At 48.1% G+C, this 18167-nt stretch overlaps 1 protein-coding gene across 6 annotated transcripts in view; it reads left to right on the forward strand.

Moving 5' to 3' along the window:
* The window catches only part of CysRS-m (cysteine--tRNA ligase-like protein, mitochondrial), a 114874-nt gene that overhangs the window by 35926 nt on the left and 60781 nt on the right, over window positions 1-18167 (forward strand). For 2 of the 6 annotated variants that reach the window (XM_068393959.1, XM_068393960.1), the window contains 3 exons: window positions 2407-2495; window positions 11383-11471; window positions 11828-11945. In XM_068393959.1, the coding sequence (XP_068250060.1) occupies window positions 2407-2495; window positions 11383-11471; window positions 11828-11945 (296 nt within the window). Of the gene's footprint in view, window positions 1-2406; window positions 2496-11382; window positions 11482-11827; window positions 11946-18167 lie in introns of all 6 variants that reach the window. The other 4 variants (XM_068393962.1, XM_068393961.1, XM_068393963.1 and 1 more) reach the window with 2 other exon arrangements.

The following is an 18167-nucleotide window of genomic DNA, read 5'->3' on the forward strand; positions in this document are numbered from 1 at the left end:
CATACCTTCTCACAAAGCTTGTGTAGGCCACGAACCTTGCATAGCAAGGTTTTAGCGAGGCGCAGGGACTCATTCCTTGAGTGCCAACACACTCAGATAAGGAGCCCCGGGTAAACCCAAAAAGCCAGATTGGCTGGGACATCCACCCTTCCTAATGGGTGAGTCACCCCTATTAAATAGCGTGGTTTGTATTCCAGTTACGGAACAAATGACAAATTTGTAGATAATTTGTATTTTTCCTAACTATACAAACCTTAGCTATTTAACCAAACTTGCCTTCTAGCCCTATCCTCCTTGAAGTCCTGCCTCCAAGCAAAGTGAGCTCAATCACAGGTGTGTGAGGGGGCCCAGTAGCAAGCTACACTCCCTACCCCCCCCCTGCTAACTAGCGGTGTGGGTACTTAACCCTCGTTAGAAATTAATGGCTCGGCATTTCAGCTACGCTGAAAGTAATACCCCTATTAAATAGCTGAGGTTTGTATAGTTTGGAAAATGACAAATTTGTAGATAATTTGTATTTTTCCTAACTATACAAACCTTAGCTATTTAACCAAACTTGCCTGCTAGCCCTATCCCCCTTGAAGTCCTGCCTCCAAGCAAAGTGAGCTCAATCACAGGTGTGTGAGGGGTCCCAGTAGCAAGCTACACTCCCTACCCCCCCCTGCTAACTAGCGGTGTGGGTACTTAACCCTCGTTAGAAATTAATGGCTCGTCATTTCAGCTACGCCGAAAGTAATACCCCTATTAAATAGCTGAGGTTTGTATAGTTTGGAAAAATACAAATTATCTACAAATTTGTCATGTTTGTAGTTAGAAAAAATACAAATTATCTACGAATTTGTCATGTTAAGGTCAAAGGTCAAGATAAGCAAAAGGTCGAAAAATAAGCTGCCGTGGCGGAGGTCTGCACTGTACTGAGTACCCCTGTAGTTATTACAATAACATCTGCTGTGCCTTACAGCTGTATGATGAGGGATTTAGATTTTTTTGTCAAGAGTATGGGACTAGTTCGAAGAGTTGGATCTTGACTTGAAAAGTCTTAGTCCATTTCATGACCCTCAATTATTAAAGATTAACTCCTCCATTGTAAGGTAGTCGTTTTGTCTCTCAATAATTCCTTCTATTATTTCTACATCATAAAATTTTCTAAAAGAGGTTAATTAAATTGTTTTCTGTTCTGTACCTGTTAAAAAGATATTTAGGGGATATATTTGAGTACAGTATTATGTTCTATTGTTTTAATTATTATTGACAAGTGCAGCATGTGTTGTCGTTTTTAATGGCAAAGTTAATGTGTATGATTCCTTTAGTACCTTTTACTCTGTTTCCCAGAATCCTAAGGAAATAAGGAATATAGGTTTTCAACTTACAAACATTGACTAACAAACATTTGGAGATACAATCACACACCCAACTGATAATAAGAAAGATAAGATAAAGAAATACTGTAATGAAACAATATTATATTTAATACGGTAAGGAAAAAGACATTAGTAATAATTTGATATCTATATCGTATGAAACCCAACTATTTGTGGCCAGAATTTATCAAAATCCGACTTACAAACAAATTCTTGGAACCAATTGAGTTTGTAAGTTGAGGCCCTTCTGTAGTAAACTCCAAAGGACATTCTAATACAGAAGTATTAAGAAAATTGATTTTAAAGTATGTGAAAATTTTGATTTCAAAATGTTATATAGGGAGCAATGGATCATTGAATTAAAAGACAGAGCCATACAGCATTTGCGTGAGATGATCTGGAATTTAACCGGGCTGAAAGTCAGGCAACTACCTGATGTGGCATTTTTAGTAAAAGATCCTACTATTTTCATATTTGTTTTAGCCCACATTCTCATTTTTTTTCATCATCATCATCATCATCTCCTATGCCTATTGACACAAAGGGCCTTGGTTAATTTTTCCAGTCGTCTCTATCTTGAGCTTTCAAGTCAATACTATTCCATTCATCATCTCCCACTTCACGCTTCATAGTCCTCAGCCATGTAGGTCTGGGTCTTCCAACTCTTACAATGCCTTGTGGAGCCCAGTTGAATGTTTGGTGAACTAATCTCTCTTGGGGAGTGCGAAGAGCATGCCCAAACCATCTCCATCTACCCATCACCATGATCTCATCCAAATATGGCACTGGAGTAATATCTGTTATAGTTTAATTTCTACTCCTGTCCTGCCATTTTAATCTCAATATTCTTCTGAGGGCTTTGTTTTCAAATCAGCTAAATCTGTTGGATATTTTTGTTTATCAAATCCAGAAACAGATGCAAGTTAAAGTTTACTATTTTTCCAGGTAAAAAATGAATGTCCTCACTATCCTTTTGTCCACACACTTATATTCCTTTTTTATTAAATCCAAAAATTGATATAAGTTAAAATTGACAATTTTCCAGGTAAAAAATGGATGTCCTCACTATCCTGGATTCCTCCTGATGGGCACGACACAGGCGTTGTATTCTACAATAGTGCGAGTAAGAGTAAGGTAAGAACATATTTGGTTATTTAAAACAGTACATCATATAGGTAGTTAGTTGGCCAGGGCACCAGCCATCTGTTGAGATACTACCGCTAGAGAGTTATGGGGTCCTTTAACTGGTTAGATAGTACTACAGTGTATCCTCTCTGGTTACGGTTCATTTTCTCTTTGCCTACACATACACCAAATAGTCTGGCCTATTCTCTACAGATTCTCCTCTGTCTTCATACACCTGACAACACTTAGATTACCAAACAAAATCTTCTCTCAAGTGGTTAACTATTATTCAGTGGCCACTTTCCTCTTGGTAAGGGTAGAAGATTTCTCTTTAACTATGGTAAGCAGTTCTTCTGGGAGAAGGACAATCCAAAATCAAACCATTGTTCTCTAGTTTAGGGCAGTGCCATAGCCTCTGTACGATGGTCTTCCACTATCTTGGGTTAGAGTTCTCTTGTTGGAGGGTACACTTGGGCACACTATTCTATCTAATTTCTCTTCCTCTTGTTATGTTAAAGTTTATATAGTTTATATAGGAGAGATTTATTTCAATGTTGTTACTCTTATTTTTCCTTTCCTCACTTGGATATTTTCCCTGTTGGAACCCCTGGGCTTATAGCATCCTGCTTTTCCAACTAAGGTTGTAGCTTAGCAAGTAATGATGATAATAATAGTAATACAGTAATAATAATTTAGCTGTGTCAAATCAATATTTCTGGGCTTGAACCTGTGCCGGCCAGTGAATAAGCTCCTATTAGCACTTATTCTTAGGTAATTTACTGCTAAATATACCAGAGAAAAAATGTAAAGGAGTGCTAGGTTAACTAGCTCGCTCACCTATTGGTGTCGGTATAGAATTGGGCGTATAATCCAGAGGTCCCGCACTATTTAGATTCATCCACGACAAAGACCCCAATAGAGGAGAGCCGTTCAACCTCACTCGGTACCACCAACTCTGCATCCGCTCAGAACCCAACTCCTTTTTTGCACGCCTGTGTGGTAACCCGCTTGTTTGTGCTCTCGTATTTTTTGCCTATTTTTCGTGGATTATGGCTTCTACATCGGTTTCCCAGGAGACACCGTCTAAGTTAAGTACCAAGCTATGTTTGGCTGTGTTTTGAGCATTCTAGACCGTTTAATATTTAAATTATAGGAGTTTATTCTCTTCGATCATCTCGGTCTTGCTCGATTCCGTTTACGGTTGGTATTCCTGGTTTGAGAGCTTTTAGTTTCACTCGCGGTGTTACTAAGTGTATTATTTTTATTATTAGTTTAAATTTTTATATGTTTTATTGTGGATATTCATTATTTAGCGTTTAGAACCCTTGTGGTTCATATTTAGGGCCGATATCAGATTACGTATCGTAGATGGCTTGCCGACCTTCGTTACTGGGCGGCAATTTTTATTATTTAAGCCATCAGGATGTTGTCCTTTGGGATTTATTCATTATTTCGCATGCCTTGCCCTAAATTTTTATGTGTATATTTATATATTTTTCAACGCTATTACAGTACTTTTACATGAATATTTGTACTTATTACTCCGTATGATCTGTTTTGGTAGTGTTTGGGGATCGTCAGTTGGTAGCCCTGCTGCTCCGTATCACGTGATCCTCCCCCAAGCTCCCCCTCTCGCTAGGTTGGTGGCTAGGCTTCTCTCCCCCCTCCCCTAGGGGACCGTTGCCTTCCCTCCTTTTAGAGGGGGTAGTTCAGTGTTTATGGACTTTGTCCTCCGGGTGTCCCGGCGGTTTCGTCTCTGTCTAGACGGGTTGGCCACCGGTCAACAGAGTAGGATCCCGGTGCACCCTATTTTATATTCACCTATCACACTTTTATTATGTTATACGAAACCCTCCGGGTTCTGTTGGTGGTTCTTATCTACGGTTCCGCCCCCCTCTTAATTTATAACAGTGCCTATGATTATATATATGACAGATCACTATCCCGGAGTTCCTATATGTATTAGTTTATGGATGTACTTTTACTTCCCGGTCCGGGGCTTAACCTCGCGCCGGGAAATCAGACACCATGTGTCTTAATTCTTTGTTGCATCCTTCTTTATGATCCCGGCTCGACCGGAATGGATAGTTATACTCTAGTCTCAAGTTAGACTTATGTTAGGCCCGGGTCCTTCGGACCCGCCCCTACTTAAGAGTATTACAGTTAAGCTCTAGTCTTAAGTTAGACTTATGTTTAGTCCCGGGTCCTCCGGACCCGCCCCTACTTAAGAGAATTACAGTTTCTCATATACTATTCTTTTTATAGATGGTGCATTGTCAAACGACGGCCTGTGCGGCTGTTCTTCACCAGCCTTGTGGCCATACTGTGTGTAGGTCTCACGCCCTCTGCGGAGTTCAGCTGGAAGACATTGTAGTCTGGCACCCAGATAATTGTATGGTCTGTTTTGACCTCATCACCACCCTTGGATCTGATTCGGTGAGTCCCGTTGGCTATGTTGTCTTTCTAATTAATTTACCTTTATTTGGTATACATACACTATTTAGTAAGATTTCTATGGTCTTGAAGGACCTCCGGGAATCTTCCTTTTTGTAATTCCCACTATTATTTCAGGCATCCCCGGAGCAGAAGACTGCGGCTCGGGCCACACTGAAAGTGTGGGTTGGGGGATTTGCCAGAAACGTGAAATCGAAACAGCCTTACGTCCTTTCTGAAGACTACTGTGGTATGATCTACCCTAATGCCAAGTCTTCAGCCGCTGTGGCTAGGCATGTTGCGGCACCCATCATTGCCGACATTGATGCCACTATTTCGGGATTCATCGACCAGGAACAAGATCCGTTGGATGCTCCCGGAGATCTGGAAGACAATGTTGCCTCCTTGAATTTGGATGTGGAACCTAGGCTATGTTGTTGGATGATCCGGATGCAGGTAGGGTGGTAAGTGAGGCAGGTATTACCGGCGCTGAGATTCCTATCCTCAGCCCCGCTCTTTCTTCTTCATCTGATCTCTCTTCTTTCCATGGTTTTTCTGGGGACCGCGATTCGTCTCACCGATCACACCCGGTTCCTCCCAAAGATAAGTCTTTATCTAGAACTTTGCCAAAAGCTCGTAAGCCCCGCAAGGCTTCCCATAGTTCCAAATTAAATACAAACCCGTCATCTAAGGCTTCCGGCTCCTCCTCTAAGTCTCACGACCCGGGAGTACAATCCGCCACTTCTGCTCCTAACCCGGGCCTTTCCGAATCAGCCATGCTTCGCATTGTGTCGGAGATGCAATCGAAGATTGTGTCGGAAATGCAGGCCAAGATGGACACGATGTTCTCTAACATTGGTCAGAGACTTGGGGCTTTAGAGCATGGTGCTCCGGAGCGAGTTCAAAGCTCTCTCATCCCGGATGCCTCTAAGCTTCCGCCGTTTACCAAGAATAACCCTTGGCGCATGGCTCTTCATTCCCCATTCTCAGACGGGATGTTAACGTTGGAAGGTCTTGGTACCCGTCCACTAGAGGATTTTGAATTCTTTCCTCCTGGTCTCGCATTTCCATTTCATGGTTATGCCAGGCTTACCGAGGAAGCTCTGGTTCGGCTGGATAAGGTCCCCAAAGAGACCGTCATTTTCCCAAAGGAACAAGCCCAATCTGTTTGGGCTAGGTTTCTGAATGATATAGGTTGCACCAATACCATGTTGACGCCTCATAAAAGTTCTTTCACAATGTTCTTAATGGACAAGAATACCGTGACTCCATGCGTCAATAAGATTGCAGAGCTTGCTTTTCAATATGCTCTGGAGGAGAAGCCCTTGCCTCCCATCCGAGAGGTAGATCCGATCTCCCTCCTTCTTCCTTCAGGTATTGAGTGTTGGGACAATGTCCATACCACCTTTACTTCTGGCAAGCTAACAGCGGACTGTGCGTCAGTAATGTTTAGTGAACGGCTTCCCCGTCTCCCGGAATCCCTTATTAAACAGGAGTATGATTCCCGCCTACGTGTTGGTCGAACTTTGAACTTGGCCACGTCTACGGAGTCGATAGCCTTAACTTATGATACTGAGAGTATCTTTAAGTCTCTCAATAAGGCTACTTTGCAGTCGTTATATTTTGACTTGTATGACTTTGCTCTTGCTAAACGTAGGTGCCGCAAACACGTCCTGGCTGAGGCGACTATTAGGCACGAGCCGAATAAACTTATCCGGTCCTCTTGTTGGGGTCCAAATCTTTTCCCTGAGGATCTTGTGGAGGAAGTCTTGGCAGAGGCTACTAGAGTTAATCAGAGCCTTAAAGCCCGTTGGGGTTTGACTCCTAAGCGGAAATATGATCCCGCAAGTTACCAAGCCCGGGGTAGGAAGAGGCTCCGCCCGTATACCTCCACTCAGTTCCGGCAACAGCAGAGTAGCTCGTCCGTTTTCCGGCAGCCTCTTCCTCCATCTCCTGCTGTTCCTGCACAGCCTTCCACCTCTCAGGCTCCTTCCTCGGACGACTATGTCACCGTTCTGCTCCCTAAGAGCCAGCTTCCCGGTGCCTCCACCACCTCTCCAGCCTTTAACCAATCTTATGAGGCTCAAGGCTCTTCCCAGGGTTATAACAGAGGTAGAGGCTACCACCGTGGTTCACACCAGAACAGAGGTAGAGGTAGATTCTTTCGCAAGGGAAAGAACTTCCGAGGCGGACGTGGAGGCAACTCCTCAAGCCAATACTGAGGTGCAGCAGGTAGGGGGGAGGCTTTATGCCTTCCGCAACAAATGGAGGTTCAGTCCCTGGGCTTTCAGTATCATCTCCAAGGGACTGGGGTGGAGTTGGATTCAAGGACCTCCTCCACCGAACAGATTTCATCAGCATTCCACTCCGGACCTAGTCGAATTTGTCCAGGACCTGTTACAAAAGAACGCCATACAAGAAACGAAACACCTGAAGTTTCAGGGTCGGCTGTTCAGTGTCCCGAAGAAGGATTCGGACAAGAGAAGAGTGATTCTAGACCTATCCCTTCTCAACTTGTCCATTCAATGCGACAAGTTTCGAATGCTTACCGTCTCGCAGGTGCGGACCTTACTTCCCCGTGGGGCCGTCACCACCTCTATCGATCTTACAGACGCCTATTATCACGTCCCGATAGCGAGACACTTCCGTCCGTATCTAGGCTTCCGCCTAGGAAACAAAAATTACTCCTTCAAGGTGATGCCTTTCGGGCTCAACATCGCCCCAAGGATCTTCACAAAGTTAGCAGAAGTTGCTGTTCAGGAACTCAGAAATCAAGGGATTCAAGTAGTAGCCTATCTGGACGACTGGCTCATTTGGTCAGACACCTCCCAAAATTGCCTAAAAGCCACTCACAGAGTCATCCAATACCTTCAATCTCTAGGCTTCCAGATCAACTTCAAGAAGTCCCGTCTTCTTCCGAAATCAAAGTTCCAATGGCTCGGCCTGCAATGGGATCTTATATCTCACACTCTGTGTCTTCCCAAACCCAAGAGGTTAGAGATTGCAATGAACACCAAACGCTTTCTCAAAGACAAAGTAAGTTCCAGACGACTCCAAGAGAGGATCCTAGGGTCCCTTCAATTTGCTTCAGTGACGGATCTACTTCTGAAAGCAAAATTGAAAGATATCAATCGTGTCTGGCGTTCGAGGGCGAACCGGAAGCTCCGGGACAGGAAAGTCCGCCTTCCTCCCATTCTCCGGGAAAGACTTCTACCTTGGACAAGGGCCAACAATCTGTCAAAGTCAGTTCCCCTTCGATTTCCGCCTCCGAAGTTAATCATTCACACGGACGCATCCCTATCAGGTTGGGGAGGCTATTCTCAGCTCAGGAAAGTTCAAGGTCTTTGGTCTCCCTTATTCCGCCAATTCCACATCAATGTGCTGGAGGCCATGGCAGTTCTTCTAACCCTGAAACGTCTCGCTCCATCCAAGAGACAACACCTTCGTCTGGTTCTCGACAGCGAAGTGGTGGTCCGCTGCCTCAACAGAGGCGGATCAAAATCAGGGCCTCTGAACCATGTTCTAGTAGCCATATTCTCCCTAGCAGCCTCGAACCGTTGGCATCTTTCAGCTGTCCACCTGGCGGGAGTCCGGAACGTAGTTGCAGACGCCTTGTCCCGGACCTCCCCTCTAGAATCGGAATGGTCACTCGATCTAAAGTCATTCCGGTGGATTCTCTCTCGGGTTCCGGGTCTCCAAGTGGACCTCTTCGCCACGGAGTCCAACCACAAATTGAGAGTATATGTGGCTCCCAATCTAGACCCTCAGGCTTACGCCACAGACGCCATGTCACAGAATTGGGACATCTGGGAAAGGATTTATCTCTTTCCCCCGGTGAATCTTTTACTGAAAGTCCTAGACAAACTGAGATCCTTCAAGGGACGAGTAGCCTTGGTCGCACCCAACTGGCCCAAGAGCAATTGGTACCCTCTCCTGCGAGAGTTGAGACTACATCCTCACCCGATACCCAATCCGGTTCTGTCTCAGATAGTACAAACACGCGTTGTGTACGCTTTCTCAAACATTCAGAGCGCCCTAACTTTATGGACTTCATGAAGTTTGCGGCCATGCATGGTGCCAATATCGATCCTCAAAACACCCTGTTCCTAGAATCAGATAAACGGGATTCCACCATCCGCCAATATGATTCTGCGGTTAAAAAGTTGGCTAAATTTTTGATAGACTCAGACGTACACTGTATGAACTTGAACCTTACAGTCACTTTCTTTAGAACTTTATTAGAATCAGGTCTGGCAGCCAATACTATCACCACTATTAAATCTGCCTTGAAAAAGATCTTCCTAGTGGGTTTTAACATAGACTTAACCGACTCTTTGTTAGCTTCAATTCCGAAAGCCTGTGCCAGACTGAAACCGGTTACTCGTCCTACCCCGGTTACCTGGTTCCTTAATGATGTACTCAAATTGGCTTCTGATACCATTAACAGTTCTTGTGATTACATTCCCCTTCTCAGGAAAACACTTTTCCTGGTGAGTTTGGCTTCCGGGGCAAGAATTTCTGAACTGGCAGCTTTGTCAAGAGACCCGGGTCATATTGAGTTTCTTCCTTCGGGAGAGGTCCTTCTTTCACCTAACAAATTCTTTTTAGCTAAGAACGAAGACCCTCAGAACAGATGGTCCTCCTGGAAAATTGTTCCCCTCACGCAAGATCCGTCTCTGTGCCCTGTTACTACTCTTAGGTCTTATTTATCCCGGACCTCCTCTAACTCCTCGGGGCCTCTATTCGTTAGAGAACAAGGCGGTACCATTACCATTAAAGGGATCAGGCAACAAATTTTGTATTTTATTAAACAAGCTAGCCCTGACTCTTTTCCTCTTGCACATGATATCAGAGCGGTTGCTACTTCGGTGAACTTTTTTCACCACATGAATTTTACGGACCTTTCCAGGTATACAGGGTGGAAATCACCGTCAGTGTTCAAGAAACACTACCTTAAACATTTGGAAGCCCTTAAATTTCCTACAGTAGCTGCAGGGAGCGTAGTTACCCCCAGGTAACTCACATGTTAATTCCTTGTCATTTTATCTCTCCCCCTTACCTGCCTCATTTATACCCTATTTGTATTCGTTGGTTTCGCACCTGATTACTATTACTATATTTGTAAATTTTTGACTCCTGAGTATCTGTATATATCATCACTCACGGCATTATTATACCTTACCTTTTTTGTCAATTGTTCTACCAAGTGGATTTATGTTCTTTTTAAGATACCCTTATAGCTGTTTTTGACACTCATCTCTGATTAAAGCAACTTGTATTTCCCTTATGTTTATGTTTTTTCCTTTATTTTGCAAGTTTGGTGACATTTCTCTTGTATATATTCACTGGCCGGCACAGGTTCAAGCCCAGAAAAGGGATTTTGACGTAGGAAAAATCTATTTCTGGGCGAGGGACCTGTGCCGCCCAGTGAACCCTCCCAGCTCCTCTCCCTTGGAGTCCCCAAACTTTGGGTGCTAAGGAGTTGGGTTCTGAGCGGATGCAGAGTTGGTGGTGCCGAGTGAGGTTGAACGGCTCTCCTCTATTGGGGTCTTTGTCGTGGATGAATCTAAATAGTGCGGGACCTCTGGATTATACGCCCAATTCTATACCGACACCAATAGGTGAGCGAGCTAGTTAACCTAGCACTCCTTTACATTTTTTCTCTGGTATATTTAGCAGTAAATTACCTAAGAATAAGTGCTAATAGGAGCTTATTCACTGGGCGGCACAGGTCCCTCGCCCAGAAATAGATTTTTCCTACGTCAAAATCCCTTTTTTGGATTAAAGATAAGAATTGATATAATTTTTCCCTTCTGCCATGTTAAGTTCAGTCAGTTGAGGATAACAATGGCCTAATAAGCACCCTTGCATGTGATTCAGAATAGCTAAGTTGAGCATTGGGTTCTCCTGAACGGTTTATGGTTTGTCTTACTCTATACACTATAAATGTTTTAACCTTACACAATTATATCTCCATTGCTTATTTACACAGATATTGTCTTGAATATATTTTACTTTTCAAATGTAAAATTCGTTGAAATGCATAGGATTTATAAACTAGATAAGTACAGTTGTCGTTTCCCATCCACCTTCCCCCTTTTAGGTACAGTATTATGCAAGGTACAGTTATCTGTAATCAGAAACAAACTTTTTGTTGTGGTTATCCTCCACTAACCGATCTGGTCTTGGTAAGTGGGTGGCGTTGTAACGGTACATGGCAACTAGAAATACATTTTTATAATTTTTCAATATTATATTGAGGATGTAAAATTGGCAATTTTTGATTAATAGCATTTTAATTTTCAAAGATAAGCATGAAAATAATAGATATTTCAATAATCATGTTATTTTGTTTTAAGAGCAATGTCCTTCTGAAGAAAATATTTGATATTACTGCACAGTAAATATTTGCTAGCATTTTAATTAGAGTTGTACTCATGTAAACAAATTCTATTCCCCTAAGGTGCCTTTCAAGACCATATATCCAGGCCTTGTCTCCTGGTACATGTGTGGTCCAACAGTCTACGACTCGGCGCACATTGGTCATGCATTGTGAGTTGGAGTAAGCTCTCTAAAGTGCGTCTTGCCCCACATAAATGATAGTAATTGCCATTACTCGACTGATTCTCTCTCTCTCTCTCTCTCTCTCTCTCTCTCTCTCTCTCTCTCTCTCTCTCTCTCTCTCTCTCTCTCTCTCTCATACTACCTTATAATACTGCTTTGTACATGAATAATCTCATTATCTTTTAGTGCGAATGAATAAATTAGTTGAATTATCTAGTAAAATGTATTATGGATTTATTGATTATTGAAGTATACATTTGAATGAAGAACAATCTTGTGTATTGATAATGTGCCAAAAGTTGTTTTGTAATTCTGGCCTTTCAATTTTTCGACATTCTCTTCAGGTGTTACGTCAAGTTCGATATAATTCGCCGAATTCTGGCGAGGGTGTTCAACATCAATGTCGTCGTCGTGATGGGCGTGACCGACATTGACGACAAGATTATCAAGAGAGCAAATGAAGTAAACATTTTGAAGTTTAGGCTTGTTTCTTAACTTAATAGTTAGTACCATAGAATACTAAGTAAACAGTAATCATTTTTAGAAATTTAGATTTGTTCCGTAAGCGAAATACAAACCACGCTATTTACATTGGGTTTACCTTTCGGCGTAGCTGAAAAGACGAGCCAATAGCTAGTTAGCGGGGGTAGGGGAAGGGATAGCTTGCTACCCCTCCCCCCCACACACCGGTGATTTGCTTCACTTCACTTTTGGCTCCGGCGATGAACAGACGTGTCTGTCCATCGTCCTCGTTGACAGCCTTAATCTTTTTTTGCTTTTTCTTCCAGTTTGTGTGTGTGTGTGTTTTGAAGTTGGCCTCACCCTTATTGTTCACTATGCGCAAGTGCCCTGGAATTGCCGGCCGCCCTTGTGGTACTTTTATGTCGGCGGTGGACACAGATCCTCACACCCTTTCCCCGCAGTGTCGAGGCCGACGGTGTGATAAAGAGAATACGTGTAGTGAGTGTAGGGAGTGGTCTGCCTCCTAGTGGGAGAGGTTTGGCCGCCGGCGTAAGAAGAAGTCCAAGAGAGACCGTTCTCCTTCCGGGGTTGCCTTGAAGGAGGAAGGTTCTCGGGACTCTTCTTTCGCCGCCCAAACCTCCTCCGAAGCTCCCCCTCGTTCGGCTCCTAAGGAGAGTCGGCCGAGTGGGAGTGCAGGCCCTAGTTCTGTTTCCTGACCTTGGGTTGGGGGAGAGGGCGTCGCCTCCCATAGCGGGGCAGTTCCTCCTCCTCTCCCGGGGAGGTTATTGATGAATCTTTGTCTAACGATGATCTTTTTCAGATTTGGGCTTCCCTGGGGCTTAAGGGCCTGCCCTCCAGGGTAGCCCTGAGTGACCTTGTCCAGTTAGGGGCCGCTGTTAAGCAGTCGCCGGTGATAGCAGAGGTAGATCCTCTGTCTATCGTCGACGTCGTAGTGACAGAGGGTTCCGACGGGTCGGGTCAATCCTCTGCAGGTACTGTTGTGGATGATGGTGCTGAAGGCTCTCCTCCCCCTTCCGTACATCCTTCGAATGGGGAAGGGAGTCCCGCGGGCTCTTCTGCTGCCAAGCCTCCCTCTAAGGGGAGTGCTTTGACTGAGACTCCCCTTCGGAGGACTGATGGTCCTGACCATCTTCCTCGTGGCCGCCTTCGCCGTAAGGCTCACCGTCCGCTGCGCCGCAAGGGCCTCCCGTCTCCCTATAAGGGTGCTAAGAGGCGCCTTTTTGAATCTTCGCTTCCTTCCTCCGAGGGGGACTCTCCTCGCCGTAAGCAGCCTGCAGCTCCAGCTTCCTTAGACCTCTCTGGGGATCGGTCTCCTACGCCTTCCAGACCTTCAGCTTCTGGTGCAGATGTCCAGCAGCCTGACCTCGTCACCCGACGGGCAACAGTCCCTTCGGGGCAAAGGGATTCTTCCCTTGCGCATCAGGGTTCCCCTGCGCGCCCTTCTGCAGTGTTAGCGCACAGGCGCTCTCCTGCTCGTCAGCGCTCTCCTGTTCGTCAGCGATCTCCTGTTCGCCAGCGCTCTCCTGATGATCGCCCCTCTTCTCGCCAGCGCTCTCATGAGGACATCCTTCAGCCTGTTGTTCCTGTTGAGCGCCCAGCGCGCCAGCGTTCCCCTGCTCGCCCTTCTGCAGTGTTAGCGCACAGGCGCTCTCCTGCTCGTCAGTGCTCTTCTGACCGTCAGCGCTCTCCTGTTCGTCAGCGCGCTTCTGATGACCATCGCCCCACTGCTCGCCAGCGCTCTCCTGTGGACTCCGAATATCCTGCGGTTTCTGTTGTGCGCCCTGCGCGCCATCAGTCTCCTGAGCGCTCTAGTTTGGCCAAGGACTCTTCTCGCCCTCGCGATCCTGTTCGTCAGCCTGTTCCTGCGCAACATCACTCGCGTTCTCCAGCGCGTACTTCCAAAATCCCTGTACCCCCACGCGCCTCCTGTTCCTGAGCCCGTTCGTGAGCGTTCGCCTCTGCGCCCCGCGCCGGAAGTTCCCTCACAGTATTCCACGCGTCGCCCTCTTGCTCGCCAGCGATCACAGACGCATCAACATTCGCCTGCTCGTCAGCGATCTCCTGCACGTCAACGGTCCCCAGCGCGTCAGCGATCACCTGAACATCGGCGATCTCCAGACCGCCCGCGTGACCTATCGCCTGTGCGCAAGCGTTCTCCAACGCGCCGTCGCCCAGAGGATCTGGAGGGACATGGGTCGCCGTCTGTTAGCTCGCCCTCGCGCGGTCGTTCGCCTACGCGGTCTACGCGTTATTGCTCGCCATCGCTTGCCTACGCGCCAGCGTTCGCCAGCGCGCCGCCGATCGCCTGCTCGCAATCGCTCTCCCACGTGCTACAGGTCTCCTGAACAACATCGTCAGCGGTCATCGGAGCGTTCTCGTTTGCCCGCGCGTCAACACGCTCCCTCGCCGACGCGCCAACGCGTTCGTTCACCAGATCGCCCACGCGCTCGTTTGCCTGTGCGCCCTCGTGCCCGCGCGATCGCCGTTCGCGTCGGATTTCGCAGTCCGCGACAGCAGCAGGGACGCGTGTCGCCAGACCGCACTCAGGATCGCCTCCACCAAAACGCAGGACTCTTGTGCAGGATAGGGAAGACACTTCAGAGAGGTCAGTACAACTTTCTTCCCCTTTTCCTTTTCAGGCAGGTCCAGTGGTGTCCACTCCGAAGGATCGCCCGATCCCCTTCCCTCCAGCGGGGATTTCGGACTATGTGTCCGTGGAGCGGCAGACTTGGTTTGGTCCTCTGATGCGGGCGTTAGTGAAGGCTATGAATCCGGCACTCGCCGATCAAGGACACAAGCCAACGGCTGCCTCGCCCCCGCTGAAGAGAAGGAGAGGAGTGGACTTCGTGGTGACTTCCCCCAGGGAGAAGTTGGTTCCTAAGAGGTCTGTCAGGAAGGCCCCATCCCCTTCGCAGGCGTTTTCTCCTTCTCCCGAGGACGAGGCTTTTCCGTCCTCGGGTGAATCCAGTGAGGTGATAGTCTCCCCCTCGGCACCAAGGGGGGAGTCTTCTCCTCATGGAGGAGAATCGTCTCGCGCGGAGGGTGCTTTCCGAACCTCTTTGTTGGGGTCGTGTATCCCTCCCAGGAGGGAACCCAAGGACTCCAAGACAATCCCGAAGTCGTCTTCTAGGATTCGCCAGGAACTCGCTGCTCCCCGGGAGAACGTCCACGCTTCGCCCCAGGAAGAGATTCCGGGGACGGGAGACTTAGCTGCCAGTCCGCAAGGAGGAGACCAGCAGGAGTCTGAGCATGCCTTCTGGCAGGTCCTGAGCCTGATGAGGCAACTCAACGGGTTCATGGACCCCGTGATCGCCCCCCGAGAAGGCAAGGACACGGTCCTGGACCAGGTGTTCGATGTTCAGAAGCCCCCTAAGACCAGTGCGGCTCTGCCCTGGTCTCGGGGGTTGAAGAGTGCCAGAGCCAGGGCCAATGCCCAACTCGCGACTCTTGCTTCCTCCAGTCGTTTCTCTGCCGGGAACAAACTCATCCCACCTCCTCGTCTCCAGCAGAGGAGGTATTTTGAGATCTTGGGGGAGTCTAGTCTCGCTCTTCCTCTCCATCATTCCGTAGAAGAGCTTGCTAAGGGAATTCCTCTCGAGAAGCTCTCCGCCCGGCAGGTGACGTTCTCGGCGTCGGAGATCCTGAGCCATGAGAAGGTCGTGAAGTGCCCCATGCAGGCCACTTCGTGGCTGGATATATGGCTAGGGACTCTGGGCATCCTATTGCGCTCCGAGGACTTGTCTAAAGAGACCAATAGGAAGACCCTGGAGACCTTCTTACTCTCGGGCACCCGCTCCATCGAGTTCCTGGCACATCAGGTCACCACCCTGTGGGCCAACTCGGTATTGAAGCGGCGCGATGCGGTGACCGAGAAGTTCCACCCGAAGGTCCCCGCCGTGGATGTTTGTAGGCTCAGACATGCTTCCCTCCTTGGGGAGAATCTGTTGGAGCCCCAGGATATGGAACGAACGGCTGAGAGATGGAGGAAATCTAGCCAGGACTCCCTCCTCCATAGGGCCCTTACAGCTCGGCCCTATAAGCCTCCAGCTCCGCAGCAACAGCAGTAGCAGCCTCGCAAGGCACCAAAGCAGGCACCGGCAGCTAAAAAGTGGTGTCTAAGCCCCAGCCCTTTCCAGCCAAGGTCAAGGTAAGTCCTCCAGGGGAGGCAAGACTCCTAGAGGGAGCGGCCGCGGCCACAAACACTAGGAGTGGCAATCCCCCCGCATGTCCACCTGTGGGGGGATGCCTTCGACGTTGCGTGCACAAGTGGCAGCAACACGGGGCCGATACTTGGACGATTTCTGTGATCGGCCAAGGGTATCCCGTCCCATTCATAACATCTCAACCTCCCCTGACAGCGAATCCAGTGTCGTTGAGCCCCTATGCCATGGGATCGGTAAAGGGGCTAGCCCTTCGGGCAGAAGTCGAGACCATGCTCAAGAAGGATGCTCTCCAGGAGGTCGTCGACGGCTCCCCAGGCTTCTTCAGTCGACTCTTTCTTGTAAAGAAGGTGTTTGGAGGCTGGAGACCTACCATCGACCTCTCGGCTCTGAACGGGTTTTCAAGCAAACTCGGTTCAGCATGGAGACTGCGGACACGGTCAGACTTGCGGTGAGACCTTTAGACTTCATGTGCACACTGGATCTAAAGGACGCGTACTTCCAGATCCCAATCCATCCGTCTTCCAGGAAGTACTTGAGATTCTGCTTAGACGACAAGACCTACCAGTTCAAGGTGCTGTGTTTCGTTCTCTCCACAGCACCTCAGGTGTTCACCAGAGTGTTCACCCTGATTTCATCTTGGGCGCACAGGAACGGCATCCGTCTCCTTCGTTATCTGGACGACTGGCTGATCCTAGCAGACTCGGAGTCGACCCTTCTTCGGCACCGAGACAGGCTTCTGGGTCTTTACCAGGATCTGGGGATCGTGGTAAACCTCGAGAAGTCCTCTCTGCAGCCGTCCCAACGACTGGTTTATCTAGGTATGTTGATAGACACCAATCTCCACAAAGCCTTTCCATCAGACGACAGGATAGCAAGGCTGAGGAGGGTGGCGGAACCCTTCCTCAGGCGAGAAGAGCTTCCCGCCCAATCGTGGTTGCGTCTCTTAGGTCACCTGTCCTCCCTGGCTCGTCTGGTTCCAAACGGCCGCCTCAGGATGAGATCCCTGCAGTGGCAGCTCAAGTCCCGGTGGAATCAAGGATCCGATTCCCCGGACGTACAGTTCCCGATAGGATCTTTGGAACGGACGGACCTGAGGTGGTGGCTGGTCGACGAGAACCTGCGAAAGGGAGTAAGTCTTCTCGTCCTCCCCCCGGAATTGACACTTTTCGGACGTGTCAAAAGAAGGGTGGGGGGTGCACGTTCTGAACCAGAGGACCTCAGGCCTTTGGTCAGAATCAGAAAAGTGCCTGCACATCAACCTGCTAGAGTTGAAAGCCATCTTTCTGGCTCTTCAACGGTTCCAACGGACCCTGGCGGGTCACTCCGTGGTGGTGATGAGCGACAACACCACGGTAGTGGCTTATATCAACAAGCAGGGAGGTACTTTTTCGCAGCAGTTATCCCATCTTGCAGTAGAGATTCTGAGGTGGACCGAAGTCCACTCGATAACACTATCAGCTCGCTTCATTCCTGGCAAGAGGAATGTGCTCGCTGACAGTCTGAGCAGGGCTTCGCAGATAGTGAGTACCGAGTGGTCTTTGTATCCTCAGATAGCCAACAAAGTCTTGACTTTGTGGGGTTCCCCAACCGTGGACCTGTTCGCGACAGCGTTGAATTTCAATCTGCTTCTGTACTGCTCCCCAGTCCCGGACCCCAAGGCTCTCTGGCAAGATGCTTTCCAGCAACGGTGGGACAACATCGATGTGTACGCCTTCCCACCGTTCTGTCTGATGAGAAGGGTGCTCAACGGGACCAGACTATTGGTCAACTGTTCGATGACTGATAGCTCCGCTATGGCATCACGCGGAATGGTTCCCGGACCTTCTGCAGCTCCTGACGGAGCTCCTGAGAGAACTTCCTCCACGACGCGAGCTTCTCAGACAACTCCACTCCAACATCCCTCACAACGCCGTGGCCTCGCTTCGGCTTCACGCCTGGAGACTGTCCAGCGTCTCCTCACGGAGAGAGGCTTTTCGCAACAGGTTGCGGAGAGAATGTCTCGGCACCTGCGAAAGTCCTCTGAGGGAGTCTACCAGGC

Source organism: Palaemon carinicauda, chromosome 19, assembly GCF_036898095.1.
Source record: "Palaemon carinicauda isolate YSFRI2023 chromosome 19, ASM3689809v2, whole genome shotgun sequence".
NCBI lineage: Eukaryota > Metazoa > Arthropoda > Malacostraca > Decapoda > Palaemonidae > Palaemon > Palaemon carinicauda.